Source organism: Platichthys flesus, chromosome 8 (genome assembly GCF_949316205.1).
Source record: "Platichthys flesus chromosome 8, fPlaFle2.1, whole genome shotgun sequence".
Classification (NCBI taxonomy): Eukaryota; Metazoa; Chordata; class Actinopteri; order Pleuronectiformes; family Pleuronectidae; genus Platichthys; species Platichthys flesus.
This window is the reverse complement of record NC_084952.1, coordinates 27,504,750-27,521,127: the sequence shown is the minus strand read 5'-3', so window position 1 is coordinate 27,521,127 and position 16,378 is coordinate 27,504,750. Positions and strand designations below refer to the sequence as shown.

Sequence of the window (16,378 nt, the reverse complement as noted above, 5' to 3'; positions counted from 1 at the left end):
GTGAAACAATGCAACCAAATGAATATTCATCAATGCAGAGTTAAACTTTGGTGGCAGATTTCTGAGGATAAAATAGAGAGCACCTATTTTGTGAAAACCACGTTTTGAACCTAGTGGGTTAGCAGTCTCAAAGTCGTCATAAAACAACTGGATTTGTAAAGAATTTGGGTGTTTTGAGAACAATGGATGTGTCTTAGAATAACTTCCATCACAAAAGTCTTCGTATCTGTCAGGTCTTGATATACAAGTTTCCCCAAGCAGTTTTACTTTCAGTACTGAAGTTAATAAATGGGTTTTCAAAAGTCTGCAGATCTTTTTCCAATGTAGCTCTTACAGGATTATCTTTAGGCACAGCAGACAGTACTTGCTGCTTAACCTGAGAGTGCAGTCCACTAGCAAGTTCTTCCAAATCACCAACAACTGATGAGACAACACTATTTGCTATGCCACTTCCTTGTAGTTTAGCAATAATTGAAGCACTTCCAGCAACTTCTGAGGTATCTTGGAGCATGTGGAAATTAGTTTGAAATGACTGTGGCCTTGCTGCATCTCCACTTTGACATGAATCGTTCTCATGAGAACTAATTAAATGTTTTTTGAAACCTGAATATGTTGAAAACTGACGCCTACAACGATCTTGTGCACAAACTAACTTAAACCTGGTGCTAGGATAAAAACTGTGATCAAGTCTTAGATGAGAGATCAAGGACTGGCAGGGAACATGCACAGCTTGACAAATGAAACACTTAAACATTTAAGTACTTTAGTTGAAGACTTTAGCACGAAACTCACGAACTCTGGGAGACTCATTTGTTGTTGCTACATCGATATTGTAGACTGTTGTTTGAACGAAGGTGAAGACCTGGCCCAGGTACTCATCGTACGACAGGTTGAAGACGTAGTGGGATTTAAACAGTTCATCAAATGCACCCAACGAGCTAGTGGATTGGCAAGGGATGAGCTGTTTGTCCACAACAATGTAGAAAGTGTCAATCCTGTTCCTGGTTCGACCAACAGTAAGGATGTATGGTTGTCTACCATCTCTTCTCCGAAGGTGTTCATCCAAGCTGCAGCATGACTGAAAACAGAAAGATACAACATCCTACACTGTCAAGTTTTCGCCTGCTTGGGTCTGTACACCAGAAAAGTTGAGTTGTTAAACAAGCCATGGCAAACGCTCTGTGTGTGTGTGTGTGTCAAAGAAGTCCTCGCTGTTGAGGAATTGTAGCCAACGTGAAGATGTTCAGTTTAGTCCTTTTGTTTGACTATGTCTTTCCAAGTAATTTCAAATTGCGTTTATACATATAAAATACTGGCTAATTGGATAAAAAAAAAAAAAAAGACATGCATACCTTGTGAAAGTGCAACATTTTGTCCACTGCATCACTGGGGCTTATCTTGGTCCTCTTCCGTCCAGCTGTGGGTGGCAGGACATGAAGGAGCAGCAGCAGAGAAGCCATGTCACTGTCCCAGGCTATCAGGAGGAAAATTAGGTGAAACAAGCCATAAGTATCAAGTTAGAATGCACAAAGTAACCAGCACTTGCTGTTAGGAACAAAAATAAATTATGTTGATTAGCTTACTGGTGTCATCAGTCTCTGTCAGTTTCTCAGCAGCTTTTAGAAGTTGGCTGAGCTCAATTGACTGAGTCAGATGTTTGGCCTCATTGATAACCTTGGACCTGAAAGTTGTGTCCCACTTCTCAAGCATCTTGGAGGCTGTTTCAGCTCCAAACAGCAGAAGGAAGTCTTGATTCAGCTGTTGATCATCTAAGCATATAAATACATACAATTCAAAAAGGTCAGTGTATTGTACATTCAAGCAACAAAACAATGAAGTGTAAATAAATTAAATGGACAACTCACCAGTCCTTTGACATCTAAAAACCGTGGAAATGTTTTAAAGACATTTGTGGTTCTCTGTGGGTCATGCACTAGGTCTTGGCGATATTGAAAGGTCATCTTCATCTTCTGAAACACACTTGCTTCATCCTGAGAGTGAGTGAGAAATGATATGGCTTCTCTGCAGGCATCTCCATCAAGCTGCTCAGGCAAAGTTGCTGCCAATCTTCGCCGCTTTGGTCCTTGTTCTTGAGCCACTGTAGCTGTCTTGGCTGGTCTTTTTACCGTATTCCTGGACATAGTCTTAAGGCGCCATGCTAAATATCCAGTGCCTTTCTCCGCATCATAGAAGTGCTCCTGTTAAGATATTTACAAAACATCATTACAAAAGTCTTAATTTATTTTACAAAAAATGTGGTAACAGTATTAAAAGGACAATCACTTTAAAGTAGGTTTGCCATTTTCTAATGCATGTGTAGTACCCTATTGACCGAATTCATTTTGACTGCAAGACAGAGCATTTTCACTCATTTGATGTCATTTTGCATCCTAATGTCAATCTTTATGGCAGAGTTGAACTTTGTAACATATTCAAGTTTCAACTATTTTGTTAGACGTAGATGGTGTCAATTATTTTTTACAAATACAAGAATGTAGGAATGTCAACACCCTTTTGATAAGTATCTGTGATGCAGCAATCATTTTAACTAAAATCCCAAAACCACTGTCAGTAAAACTGGTATGTTTTCTGGAAGTAATCATTTTTTAAACTTAAATAGCCTTTTGGAGAAAAGGGATCCTTTAGTGAAGGAAAGAGTGTTATGATTCCCAGGGCATACTTCTCCTTATGTTTACGGGAAGGCATCCTCCTTTAGAAGCAACATTCCACATCAGCTAATACTGCATCAAACCCCAATAGATGTTATCTGATGATACTGCTGATATAAACAAGTAAAGACCATATTCTTAAAATGCAAAAACATACAACTGAAAAATGCCCCACTTACTATGTTAATTCAATGCAATGTATTTTGAAAATTAATTTGAATCTTTCTTAATATAATGTTTACAATCTAACAATTCACTTAACACTCACCCATGGCTCTCAGTCATATGGCTAGCCAATAAGTTGACAAGCTTTCTCCGGGTGCGGTGAGTGAGTGACTTTTCTGCCTTGTACTCTTCGATGACATCCTCACCCCCCGGTTTGCAAAGCAAGGCATTTTTTACCATCTATTCGTGTAAGAGAAAATAAAGTTTTCAGTGTACAAATCAGTGTTTCAGGATAAAATCATTTTAACAATATACCACAAAATTAAGAGTAAAAGTTAAAATCACTGGTTCAGGAGGGTTTCTCACACATAAAAATGGATCAGCAATTTCAGCAAATAAAATCTAGCCAATTGTTGTGATGAAACAATGTTGTTTCTTATCTGCCTTAGATTACTAAGTGCAGAGCTATTAGCCGAACCCAATCTGTAGCAGCCGATTGTCAAACAGATAAACGTATCAAATCAAACTTCGAATTATACTAATCAAAGGGCCACTGTTGCACCATGGGTTGTGGTGTACGCGGATGGGAAAAACATAGTGTCCAAACAGATGTCCAGTTTCTGCGAAAAGCGTGGTTTTATTTAACCAAACAGCGAGCAAACAAAGAACAAAGAAAATTCCTGTGCCTCTCCCGCTCCGGTAAAAAAACATTTGCCCACCCAGGTGCATGCTGGTCCCTTACCGACAGCCTACCTATATAACTTCAGGTGCCCCCCTACCGTGCCCAAATGAAACAAAACACAAATAATAAACAAGAAACACCTAAAGTAAACAAATAATAAACTAGAATACTAATAGAAATCTAATCATAATGAAATCAAGCAAATTGACTGAGAATAACCAAAAAACTAAATACTCACTAAACAAAATAATAAACTAAACAGCACTAAGTACTACAACTAAATAAATAGCTCCAACACAATCATTCTAAATTTCACAAATACTCATTTGTCATTTAGTATGACACTTGATGGTCAACAATGTAAATTACATATGCTGCCCTTGGGTACCTGTTTTGCAGCCTCTGACTCAGAAACCTCTGTGGTAGGCCTGGGTCTGACTTCAGAGCTGGATGTACGTCTGCCTATAGGAATCCCATTTTCTATTCGACTAGAGGGGTCATTGTCTCTTGAAGAAAGTGATGTGTTGGTATCCGTGAGGGAGGATGATGTTGAATGATCTAAAGGAGAGAAGTCTAAAAGAAATAAAACATAACTGACATGGCTGAAAATGTAGCATTTGGTGGTTGCCCAGACACTGGTTAAGAATCAAACCTGATCCCACATTTTCAAACCGTTTTTGCAGTTAGATACAGATCTTTTTTTTAAATATAATTTTTTGATAATCTACTTTGTTACAGTAGTCAAGGCAGAGACATGAGATCTCAACTTATATTTGTGAAGCAGAAAAATAAGATGGAGTAAAGAATACAGTTACATTATAAAGGATTACACTTAACCCTATTAAACACAGCTATTGTCATGAAATAAAATAGTATAATCATAGACTTATGCCAGAAGTTTTTTTTCATACCCCGATTGATTTGGCCAATTCTAAATGATGATTGTGTTCTAATGAATATCAAAAGTTAGTTGCTCCTCACTTTTCACTGATGTTGACTAAACCAATATCTTTTTTTTTTTGCGATTTATGGATAACAGAAATGTACCTACCAGCATCAGGAATTCTGTCACGCACTGTCAGGCATATATCCGAACTGGCCTCTATCAGTTCAGAAAAGATGTCTTCCTCAACTACTGTGTTGGTTTCATCAAAAGCATCAAGTTCAGTAGCATCAGGAAGCCCAAACTTGTATTTGACTGTAGGAAGATAATCATGAAAACAGATTTAAAAAAAAGATACATGATGCTGATTTTAAGGTGCAGTAAGTGATTTGCATTTGTGAATATAAATGTTGAATAGCTCTACTTTTTATCTTTTGGTCATTACCAACACCAGTGTGTACAATACAAAGCTTATTTTTGAAAACCTAAATAGCCATCCTAAATACATAAATCCTTGTTTTTATTTGTTGTGAGGGCAACTTTGAAATGGCTACTCACCTTGAGCGATGAAATCCAAAAAGGTGAACCCTGACAGTAATCGGATGTATTTCTTGGTATTCTGGTACTTCACCCTGAGCAACATTGCCACATCTTTAGAATGCACCTTGTAGAATAAGTGGAGAAATGTGGTGTTAAACTTCATCAGGTGCAAGGCATTCATTTTTGAGATGGACCCAATGTGTTCTCTGTAGGAAAGTGATGCAACAAAAATCACTGAAGCAAAGAAAACAAAACAAACAAACCGAGTCTCTTATGAATTGTAACGTGTTTAACGTCCAACATGGAGCAGGCGGCGAGATGTCCGCTGCATTTCTGCATCCTGCTCGTGATGTGACGTTCACGAACGACCCGATTTTTTTTAACAGCTCTTTATGAACGAGGGGAACCGATTTATTTGAGGGTCTTTCATTTAACATCTTATCTTAAATAGCCACATGAGTAGCCATTCGTGGCTACTTATCATCTTTACATTGTAAAAAATAACTAAAGGGCTCTTGGAAAGGAATAGAGCCATAAGCTCCGACTCCCTCCAAAGAGCCGTAAATCCATCACTTCTGTCTGTTGCATGCCCCTTGCCTTGCCTGTTTCAAACGGTGTATTTTCAGTGACTGTGAACACGTGGGTCTATATCAGGGATAGTTCGAGTTGTGGGTTTGTGTGAATGATAAACGGGTGATGTCCGTGCCTGATTAAACGGAGATTAAACCACGACGACGCCGCCGCCGTCAGCGACACACATCGTTGCGCAGTTTTAAATTTGACAAAACACTCACCACCATTTGACTAAACAAATAATTTAATAATAATAATAATCCACTTAAGGTCACCTTAGTACATTTAATTTACTTTGAGTTAAGCAACCAATTGTCGCCAGCAAACGACACTTGCCTCAACCAGCGTCAATGACAATTCAGTCGCTTCACACCCCATATTATGTTATCACGACTTCATACAGCGATTACCATCATGTAGAAGTAAATATATTCGGTTCTTACCTTGTTTAAGCCGTAAAATCCACACACGTTCTTGGCCGTCTTCTCCTGTCACCAACCGACGTAAATGAAAAAGGCGCGCGCGTCCAAACCGGATGTTGTGATCAACTCCACCTGAAGTGAATCTAACTTAGTCACAGGTGTTAACATTTAACTCGCTTGATTGACAACGCTCCCAGAGCTTTTTGATCACTACAGGTGTTAAAACAACTCCAAAATCAACACCCACCAACTCAAAAATATTAACACTGAAAAAACAACACTACAGATTTTGCTGTGTAGGTTGCCTCTTCCACATGCACAAAGCAGGAGGGGGTTCTCTGCTTGGACGCGTTACAACCATAGATATATATATATAAAGGCTAGATGTCTCATCCGCGTTTCCGGTCAACGGAGTCTAACGTCCGCACATGGCGGGCCATCTTGCCACAGGCAGCTCGCCCACCTATAATATTGTGTTGGTAGTGGTACATGTACTTTTTAAATATAAAAATAAAATATTGATGTATATTTGTAAAGGGAAATCTTGTACCTATATAGAACATTATTCTATTTTTTTGAAAATAACATAATTATTCATAAGTATGCAGTGTCATAACTACATCTCTGATGTTTGTAACAAACCGAACTATTTAAAAATCTGTTGAGAATTTAGCAAGTTATGGTTAATTAAAAAGTACGTACCACTACAACGCAATGTTATGGGTGGGCGAGCTGCCTGTGGCAAGATGGCCGCCATGTGCGGACGTTCGACTCCGTTGGCCGAGACATCTAGACTTCATAGGAGGCTTCTTCTCACAGTCCAAAGATGTGCAGATTAGGCTCAGGTTGATTAAACCGTTTTCAGACAGGTTGCCTCTTCCATACATGCAAAACGCAGGAGGGGGTTCTCTGCTTGGACGCATCACAACAGCATCCAATTCTCAGCAGCAACCGTCTGAAAACGGTTTAATCAACCTGAGCCTAATCTGCACATCTTTGGACTGTGAGAAGAAGCCTCCTATGAAGTCTAGACATTGTGTTGTAGTGGTACGTACTTTTTAATTAACCATAACTTGCTAAATCAATCATCATAGACCCATGAACTCATGGGTCTATGATGATTGATTTATTTATGTGATGACATAATATCACATCTTCACTCTCCTGCCCTGCAGTTGTAGCGTCTGCAGAGCAGGCGGGTCCTGAGGGTTCATCAGGGTCCTTGCAGATAGATGAGGGAAAGCTATTTACTCTAGAGATAAAAACCCTCCTAAACCAAAACATCACAGACGTAAAAAACTAAAAGTATGACATATCTGCATTGCACTGATATTTCTCCTGAAATTTGTCCCCGCTAATGACTATTTACTGACCTTAAGTCTTAAGACACCCAAGACTATGAACCAGGAAACACACATTACACATAATCCATTTATTCCATAAATACCTATTATCCTCTGTATCTTTTTTTTTATCTTATAATTATATTTGATATTTATTTTGTGTAGCATGGTGCAGAACATTGAATCTAATTTGACATGTTTGGCAAATGTTTTCTATTTTTTTTTTTAATTAATTCTATTTACTATATTGCTCTATTATTGCATTTATACTAACATAAAGTCTGATTTGATTGATTTTGAATACAATGAGAGGTTTTAAAATCATATCATTTGCTATGATTGAAAGCTTAACTTAAGCTGGATATTACTAAAACCTTCACAGCTGAGTCAGTATTGTGACTTTCTGGCTCTGTTATACTTTTATACTTTTATATATACATCCGTTGATGTTACACTATGTTTTAGCGACTGTCATGATCCTGTAACGTCCTCCTGTAGCCACAGTGCTCCCTTTTCAAGTAAAACCTTCCCCAGTAACACTGAGCATCTCTGAGCCCATGAGCTGTGCGAACATCCTGTAACTATTTGCAACCATAACAGTTTTGCCCCGCAATTATCTGCCAGCTAATTGGCCATTGTTCTCAGAAGACCAAATTTGTGCGGTCTAATAGTCCTCCAAGCTCTCTGAGGATTTCTCAGTTATTTAGCGTTATTAAGTATTAACATTTGAAGTTCAGCTATGGGTAGGGTTGCCAACCGTCCCTTGAAAAACGGAATCGTCCCGTATTTAGAAACAAAAGCACCCGTCCCTTATTGAGCTGAAACGGGACGCACTTTGTCCCGTATTATTGTGAGATTAAAAAAATGGTCAGTAAAATGTCAATGGAAAATGAATAACAACGCGCTTTATATGAAGTTTTACGGTAAACGTGTTCCCAGGCAATGTCCTGCTCTGTGACCAATGAACTGACAGCATATTCACACACCTATACGATGACACAGAATTCGCTCATCCCATTGGCCGAGGAGGTACTGTTGCTCGCGCAGAAGATAGTAGACGTAAACAGAGCAGCATGGCCGACCGTGACTCAGACGCCGACACTGCTCTACGCGGTGGTCCAGCTTCAAACAGCGCTTCAACTCGTACTCCTCCGAAAAAAAAAATGAAAAGGATGCAAAAATACCGGGAGGAATGGGAGAAAGCTAACACCTGGGTGGAAAATGTGCGCGACAACGTCTATAAAGCGCACTGCATGGTGTGTCGCCGCACTTTTTCTGTAGCCCATGGTGGGCTGAATGATCTCAAACAACATGCTTCCAGTGGTGGGCACATGCGCAGCATAAGGGACAACAAAACTAGGGGAACCCTAGACCAATTTGTTGTCCACCAGGCAACGCCAGAGGCAGATATGGCAAGAACGATTTTTGTTTTTTTATATGGGAAAGTAGCAGGTAGTATGGATGTCAGTATTATATGGACAAAGATATTATAATATTATTCAAACATGATAAATATATGTATATATGTGTGTGTATAAATTATGAATACACATATACAACCTTACACATTTCTTACAAGTTCAAACCGATAGATATAACGTGCATAATTTGTACTGTAGAGGCAGTTGCTATACTACACAAACTCTACATATATACAGTAACATTTCTTCTTTTTTCTAATTTACAGGTGACTGCTGCAGAGGTAGCCCATATCTACCACACTGTAAAGCATTGTTTGAGCTATAACTCCGCTGAATGTGCTATGAAGCTGTTCTCAGGACACTGAATGACTCCAGCATTGCCAAGAAGATGTCCTGTGGGAGGACAAAAGCTGAGGCAATTGTCACAGATGTCCTGTCTCCAAAGGCTATAGAGGAGGTGGTCAAAAAATTGAAAAGTGGTGGAAATCCACTCCCATTCTCTCTTCACACTGATGCCTCGAATAAGGGAAATCAGAAGATGTTTCCCTTGGCCGTGCAGTTTTTCACGCCAGAGGATGGGGTAGTCAACAAGGTGATAGATTTCTTTGAAAAACAAATTTTCTGATCGCTCCCAATTTGTGCAAATTAATGATGAGTCATCTGTGCGCACCAAAGTTAATCATGGTGTTCCACAGGGCTCTGTGCTCGGCCCAATTTTATTCTCATTATATATGCTTCCACTAGGAAACATTATCAGGACACACTCGGTAAATTTCCACTGCTATGCGGATGACACCCAGTTATATTTGTCAATAAAACCTGAACAAAGTAATCAATTAACTAAACTTCGAACATGTCTCAAGGACATAAAAACCTGGATGACCCGCAATTTTCTCTTATTAAACTCAGACAAAACAGAGGTTATAATACTTGGCCCCAAACACCTTAGAGATGCATTATCTAATGATATAGCTGCGCCAGACGACATTGCCCTTGCTTCCAATGAAACAGTCAGGAACTTGGGAGTGATCTTCGATCCTGATTTATCCTTTAATAGTCACTTAAAACAAATTTCTAGGACCGCTTTTTTCCACTTGCGTAATATTTCAAAAATTAGACATGTCCTTTCACAAAAAGATGCAGAAAAACTAGTCCACGCCTTTGTTACATCGAGACTGGACTATTGTAATTCATTATTATCAGGCTCCAGCAGGAAGTCGTTAAAGACTCTACAGCTTGTCCAAAATGCCGCAGCACGTGTCCTGACGAGAACAAAGAGAAGAGAGCACATTTCTCCAATATTAGCATCGCTACACTGGCTTCCAGTTAAATCTAGAATAGAATTTAAAATTCTCCTCCTCACCTTCAAGGCCCTTAATAATATAGCGCCTTTATACCTTAAAGAGCTGTTAATACCTTATAAACCCACTAGAGCACTCCGCTCCCAGAATTCAAGCCTACTTGTCGTCCCTAAATTCTCTAAAAGTAGAGTAGGAGCCAGAGCTTTTAGCCATCAAGCCCCTCGGCTGTGGAATAATCTACCACTTTCAGTTCGGGAGGCAGTCACCATCTGTTCGTTTAAAAGTAGGCTCAAAACCTTCCTTTTTGATAAAGCTTATAGTTAGAGCTAATTAGTGCGCCAGAACGTTACTTGTTCTATTTTATGACACATGACACACGTAGCTTCTCTTTCCAGCTTCTCCTTCCTCTTCTCCATCCCTATCCCCCTTCCCCGGAATCCCTTTGCTTTATCACCCGCAGATCCAGGGCCTCTGTGGCCGCACCATGGATTACGGTTTGTGGATCGCGCACCGGGGGTCGCGGTGTTGGATCCAGTGTGGCGGATTCTGAGTCATGTGGGCTGATCGTGGTGCTGGTGGCGGACCCTGTGTCGCGTTGGCATTGGGCACGGGCGGTGGACCAGGACCGCAGTGGTGGCTTGTGATGGGTCCTCCTGGTGGGCGGCGGTGGACGGTGACTGAGGACTGAAGCGGCGTCTGGTCTGGATGGTGGATCGTGGTCTTGATGGTTGCTGAGCATGGACTGTGCTTCATCAATGCTGCTAGAGACTTTGATTATTGATGATGTTCTCCTGCACGTGGCATCTATTGCACTTCTGTCCGTCCTGGGAGAGGGATCCCTCACATGTGGCTCTCTCTGAGGGTTCTACATATTTTTACCCTGTTAAAAGGGTTTTTTGTAGTTTTTCCTTACTCTTGCTGAGGGTTAAGGACAGAGGATGTCACACCCTGTTAAAGCCCTATGAGATGAATTGTAATTTGTGAATATGGGCTATACAAATAAAATTTGATTGATTGATTGATTGATTGAAAATCCAGATGAGTCTGCACAAGGAATACTGGAAAAAATAAAAGATCTCTTGAAAACTTGGGTCTATCCCTAGATCATGTTTCTTCATTCAGTGCTGACAACGCAAATGTCAATTATGGCAGCCACAATTCATGTGGTGACAAGATGGCTGTCACTCAACCCTGCAATCACCCGCATGCTGCAGAACTGGGTCCCGCTGAAGTCTTATCTCATCAGCATTGGTGAAGAAGGGCAGTTGCTGACCGTCAGAACAAAATGGCTGACGGTCAGCAGCGCCGGTGTGATGAGGGAATGTTTGCTCGCATTAAACCTAGGATTTATCACACCACGGATGGAGAAATAATAGTTGAAGATGAACTGCTGAATTTTCTACTGATTAAGTCGAGAACAATTGATCAGGATAATATCATAAAGATAGTTAAGTCCAGTTTCAGTTCTCAAAGGATCGAAGCCTCCAAAGCTGTAATGGCAGAGCTGTTTCCTGATAGCAAACGCTGGTCCTCTCACAGGGGAGAGAAGAAAGACGAAATACACATCAAAATGTGTTTGGCTGTGTTCAAGGAGAAAGGGGAACTACCAAGATTTGTGTCTCATTACATTGATGAACTGCCTCCCGTTTCATTCAAACATGTGGATGTTTCAGCGTTACTCGGAAGAATTAAGCAGATTAATATTGACGTGGATCTTCTGAAGATTTCTCTTACCTCGCAGGCAACCGCCTGTGAGGGACTTCTGGAGGTGTCTGGCTCCCTTAATGAGCGACTGTTGGTGGTGAAAAACCCCAGTGTTGCTGGTCCCACATCGGGTGGCGGCGGCTCCTCCGTGGCAGCAGCACATGCTCCTCTTCGGCCTTCTGAACTCCCGCTGGGTGGCGAGCCTGATGCGCAGGGCCCGGGCTTGGGCTTGGCTATGGTGGAGACGGTGGTGGAGCTGGGAGGACCTCCTCCCGCTGTCCGCGGAGCCCCAAGACAGGGTGTGGAGTGGTTGGCAACAGGTGAATCTCCGGGCTTGCCCCCTGCTCAGCGAAATGAAAGAGCCCCGGAGAAGACGGAGCACCCTAGCTGGAGTACTATGGTGAGGGACGGCCGCAAACGGAAGGAGGTGTCAGAGAACTCAGCTCACCTGTTTACTGCAAAGTCTCGTTTTGAGAAACCCAGACATGGACAGAAAAAGACAGGGATTACTGGAACTGCGGTGATTAATAACGAGGAACTGTCCACTGTAAAAACAAAGATGGTCAGTGTGTTCGCCACGAAATTCAAGTTGAACCTTGATGCCGACACTCTCCGTCTCTTCCTGCAAGGAAAGATGAACCGCGAGGTGAAGTGCAGGAAAATTGAGACGCCACATAGCAGATTCAGCTCCTTCTGTGTTACTGCTGAATGGAACGAGTGGAAGGAGATGTACGATCCCCAGTTCTGGCCAGCTGGGTCAGTCATCAGACAATACTTCGAGCCTCACCGATCAAGAGGAGCAACAAGTGGGGTGATTCTGCCTTGGAGAGCGGCGGGAGGGATTTCTTGTCATGAGGAGGATGGGGGTCTGTCGTGCCCTGGTGCTGGCTTCGCGGGGGTGTCGGCGGAGATGTCCGAGGAAACTGACAGCCCCAACGGGAAAGACACAGAATCATACAATTCTCGTGGCCTCAGAGTGGGTCACACTGCTGCTGACAAGGCAAGGAGGCTGGTTGTGGATACACTGTTAGTCAATAGTGACGTACTGTGCATTCAGGAGACCTGGATGGCCAAACAGGATTTGGAAAAATTTAACTCTCTCCACCCTGACTTCCATGGTGCGGGTGAATCCACTACGGACCTCAGCACAAGAATTGTCCGATGTAGGATTGCTGGAGGGGTGGCTATTCTATGGAATACAAAATATGATTCCATGGTTAAAGTTTTACATTTAAATGTGGACTGGGCCATTGGGCTAGAGTTTAATTTTAATGGAAATCAATTTTTGAGCAGGCTTGCATTTGTACAATCCTTTATCGAATATAATGACTCATCTTGCATTTATGTTTTGGGTGATTATAATGCTGACCTATCAGATAATAAGTCTCTGTTTGCTAAACACCTGTTAAGATTCACTAGCGACACAAAACTAGTAATATCAAGTAAAGTGTTCTTGCCTCACACAAGTTACACTTATGTTAGTGAAGCATGGAATACGATCTCGTGGCTAGATCACATTGTGTCCACTGTTGATGCTTATGCTTCATTGGAAAATATTGAGATTTGTTATGGGTTATCCACCTCTGACCATATCCCCATTGCCATGATATTAAATATGGACAACGTTCCCAAGCTGGCTAAGTATGAGGGCAACAGCGTAGAAAAGATAGATTGGGAAAAACTATCTAATGATGATGTCCTCAAATATTGCTTCAGGTCCGATGAATTTTTGAGTAAAGTACATCTGCCCATGAATGCCATATGTTGCACTAATGTAAACTGTGATGACCCCTCTCATGGTGCAAGTGTGTGTGATTTGTATAAAAATATAGTTGGAGCTCTTCTTGAGGCTAGCAGGTGTTTATTCACTCATTCCAGGAAGGCCAAGAACATCAAACCAGGGTGGAATAAATTTGTAGCTAGCCATCATGCTGAGTCCAATGCAGCCCATAGGGCTTGGGTAATAGCTGGAAGGCCCAGGCAGGGACCTGACCTTGATAATAAAAAGAAAATGAATGCAAAGTATAAATATGCCCTGCGCTACATAAACAAACAAGAGCAGGTGCTGAGTGCTCAATCTATGGCTAATAAATTGCTTAAAAATGACATCACTAGCTTCTGGAAAGAGGTAAAAACCCTTAATAGGGCGAAAGCAGCTCTTCCTTGCAGTATAGAAGGGGTAACGGATGTAGTGGCAATAGCTGACCTTTGGAGGCAGCATTATGCAGAGCTGTTCAATAGTATTAAATATAATCCTTTTCATGTTGGCAAAATTGATGAGGAAAGTATTTGTTTTCACCCCAATGATGTTCTCAGTGCTATAGGGCAACTTGCAGACAAGAAAGCTAGTGGACTGGACAACATCACAGCAGAGCACCTTAAGTTAGCTGGCCCCAGCTTGGCTGTGCTACTATCTATCTGCATCACCGGGATGGTGATGCATGGCATATTGCCAGACTCCATGTTGTCAGTAGTTCTTGTCCCAGTTATCAAAGACAAGGCTGGTAAGATTGGAAGTATTGAGAACTATAGACCCATTGCAGTTGCTAGTATTCTCTCCAAAGTGCTAGAAAGATTAATTCTTGACAGGATAAGTGAATACATAACCACCAATCAATCAATCAATCAAATTTTATTTGTATAGCCCATATTCACAAATTACAATTCATCTCATAGGGCTTTAACAGGGTGTGATATCCTCTGTCCTTAACCCTCAGCAAGAGTAAGGAAAAACTACAAAAAACCCTTTTAACAGGGTAAAAATATGTAGAAACCTCAGAGAGAGCCACATGTGAGGGATCCCTCTCCCAGGACGGACAGAAGTGCAATAGATGCCACGTGCAGGAGAACATCATCAATAATCAAAGTCTCTAGCAGCATTGATGAAGCACAGTCCATGCTCAGCAACCATCTAGACCATGATCCACCATCCAGACCAGACGCCACTTCAGTCCTCAGTCACCGTCCACCGCCGCCCACCAGGAGGACCCATCACAAGCCACCACTGCGGTCCTGGTCCACCGCCCGTGCCCAATGCCAACGCGACACAGGGTCCGCCACCAGCACCACGATCAGCCCACATGACTCAGAATCCGCCACACTGGATCCAACACCGCGACCCCCGGTGCGCGATCCACAAACCGTAATCCATGGTGCGGCCACAGAGGCCCTGGATCTGCGGGTGATAAAGCAAAGGGATTCCGGGGAAGGGGGATAGGGATGGAGAAGAGGAAGGAGAAGCTGGAAAGAGAAGCTCCGTGTGTCATGTGTCATAAAATAGAACAAGTAACGTTCTGGCGCACTAATTAGCTCTAACTATAAGCTTTATCAAAAAGGAAGGTTTTGAGCCTACTTTTAAACGAACAGATGGTGTCTGCCTCCCGAACTGAAAGTGGTAGATTATTCCACAGCCGAGGGGCTTGATGGCTAAAAGCTCTGGCTCCTACTCTACTTTTAGAGAATTTAGGGACGACAAGTAGGCTTGAATTCTGGGAGCGGAGTGCTCTAGTGGGTTTATAAGGTATTAACAGCTCTTTAAGGTATAAAGGCGCTATATTATTAAGGGCCTTGAAGGTGAGGAGGAGAATTTTAAATTCTATTCTAGATTTAACTGGAAGCCAGTGTAGCGATGCTAATATTGGAGAAATGTGCTCTCTTCTCTTTGTTCTCGTCAGGACACGTGCTGCAGCATTTTGGACAAGCTGTAGAGTCTTTAACGACTTCCTGCTGGAGCCTGATAATAATGAATTACAATAGTCCAGTCTCGATGTAACAAAGGCGTGGACTAGTTTTTCTGCATCTTTTTGTGAAAGGACATGTCTAATTTTTGAAATATTACGCAAGTGGAAAAAAGCGGTCCTAGAAATTTGTTTTAAGTGACTATTAAAGGATAAATCAGGATCGAAGATCACTCCCAAGTTCCTGACTGTTTCATTGGAAGCAAGGGCAATGTCGTCTAGTGCAGCTATATCATTAGATAATGCATCTCTAAGGTGTTTGGGGCCAAGTATTATAACCTCTGTTTTGTCTGAGTTTAATAAGAGAAAATTGCGGGTCATCCAGGTTTTTATGTCCTTGAGACATGTTCGAAGTTTAGTTAATTGATTACTTTGTTCAGGTTTTATTGACAAATATAACTGGGTGTCATCCGCATAGCAGTGGAAATTTACCGAGTGTGTCCTGATAATGTTTCCTAGTGGAAGCATATATAATGAGAATAAAATTGGGCCGAGCACAGAGCCCTGTGGAACACCATGATTAACTTTGGTGCGCACAGATGACTCATCATTAATTTGCACAAATTGGGAGCGATCAGAAAAATACGATTTAAACCAGTTAAGGGCGGTTCCATTAATGTTAATTAACTGTTTTAGTCTTTGTAATAAAATTTGATGGTCAATTGTGTCGAATGCTGCACTGAGATCTAACAGAACGAGGACAGACACAAGTCCCTGATCTGAGGCTATTAAAAGGTCATTAGTGACTTTTGCCAAGGCTGTCTCTGTACTGTGATTGGCTCTAAACCCCGATTGAAAGTCTTCATATATATTATTTTCCTGGAGAAACTCACACAGCTGATTGGCTACCACTTTTTCTAAGATTTTAGAAATGAAGGAGAGGTTAGATATTGGTCTGTAATTGGCTAAAACCTCTGGGTCTAGGGTGGGTTTTTTGA

At 41.5% G+C, this 16,378-nt stretch overlaps 1 protein-coding gene across 1 annotated transcript; it reads right to left on the bottom strand.

Annotated features, from left to right (window-relative positions):
• Window positions 1-763: 763 nt before the first annotated feature.
• Window positions 764-3,074, bottom strand: LOC133958585 (uncharacterized). The gene is made up of 5 exons (XM_062393468.1): window positions 2,938-3,074; window positions 2,613-2,710; window positions 1,584-1,769; window positions 1,353-1,417; window positions 764-1,078 (listed from the first exon to the last, which is right to left on the bottom strand). The coding sequence occupies exons 1-5, from the start codon at window positions 3,072-3,074 to the stop codon at window positions 764-766; spliced, it is 801 nt and encodes a 266-aa protein (XP_062249452.1).
• Window positions 3,075-16,378: the final 13,304 nt, after the last annotated feature.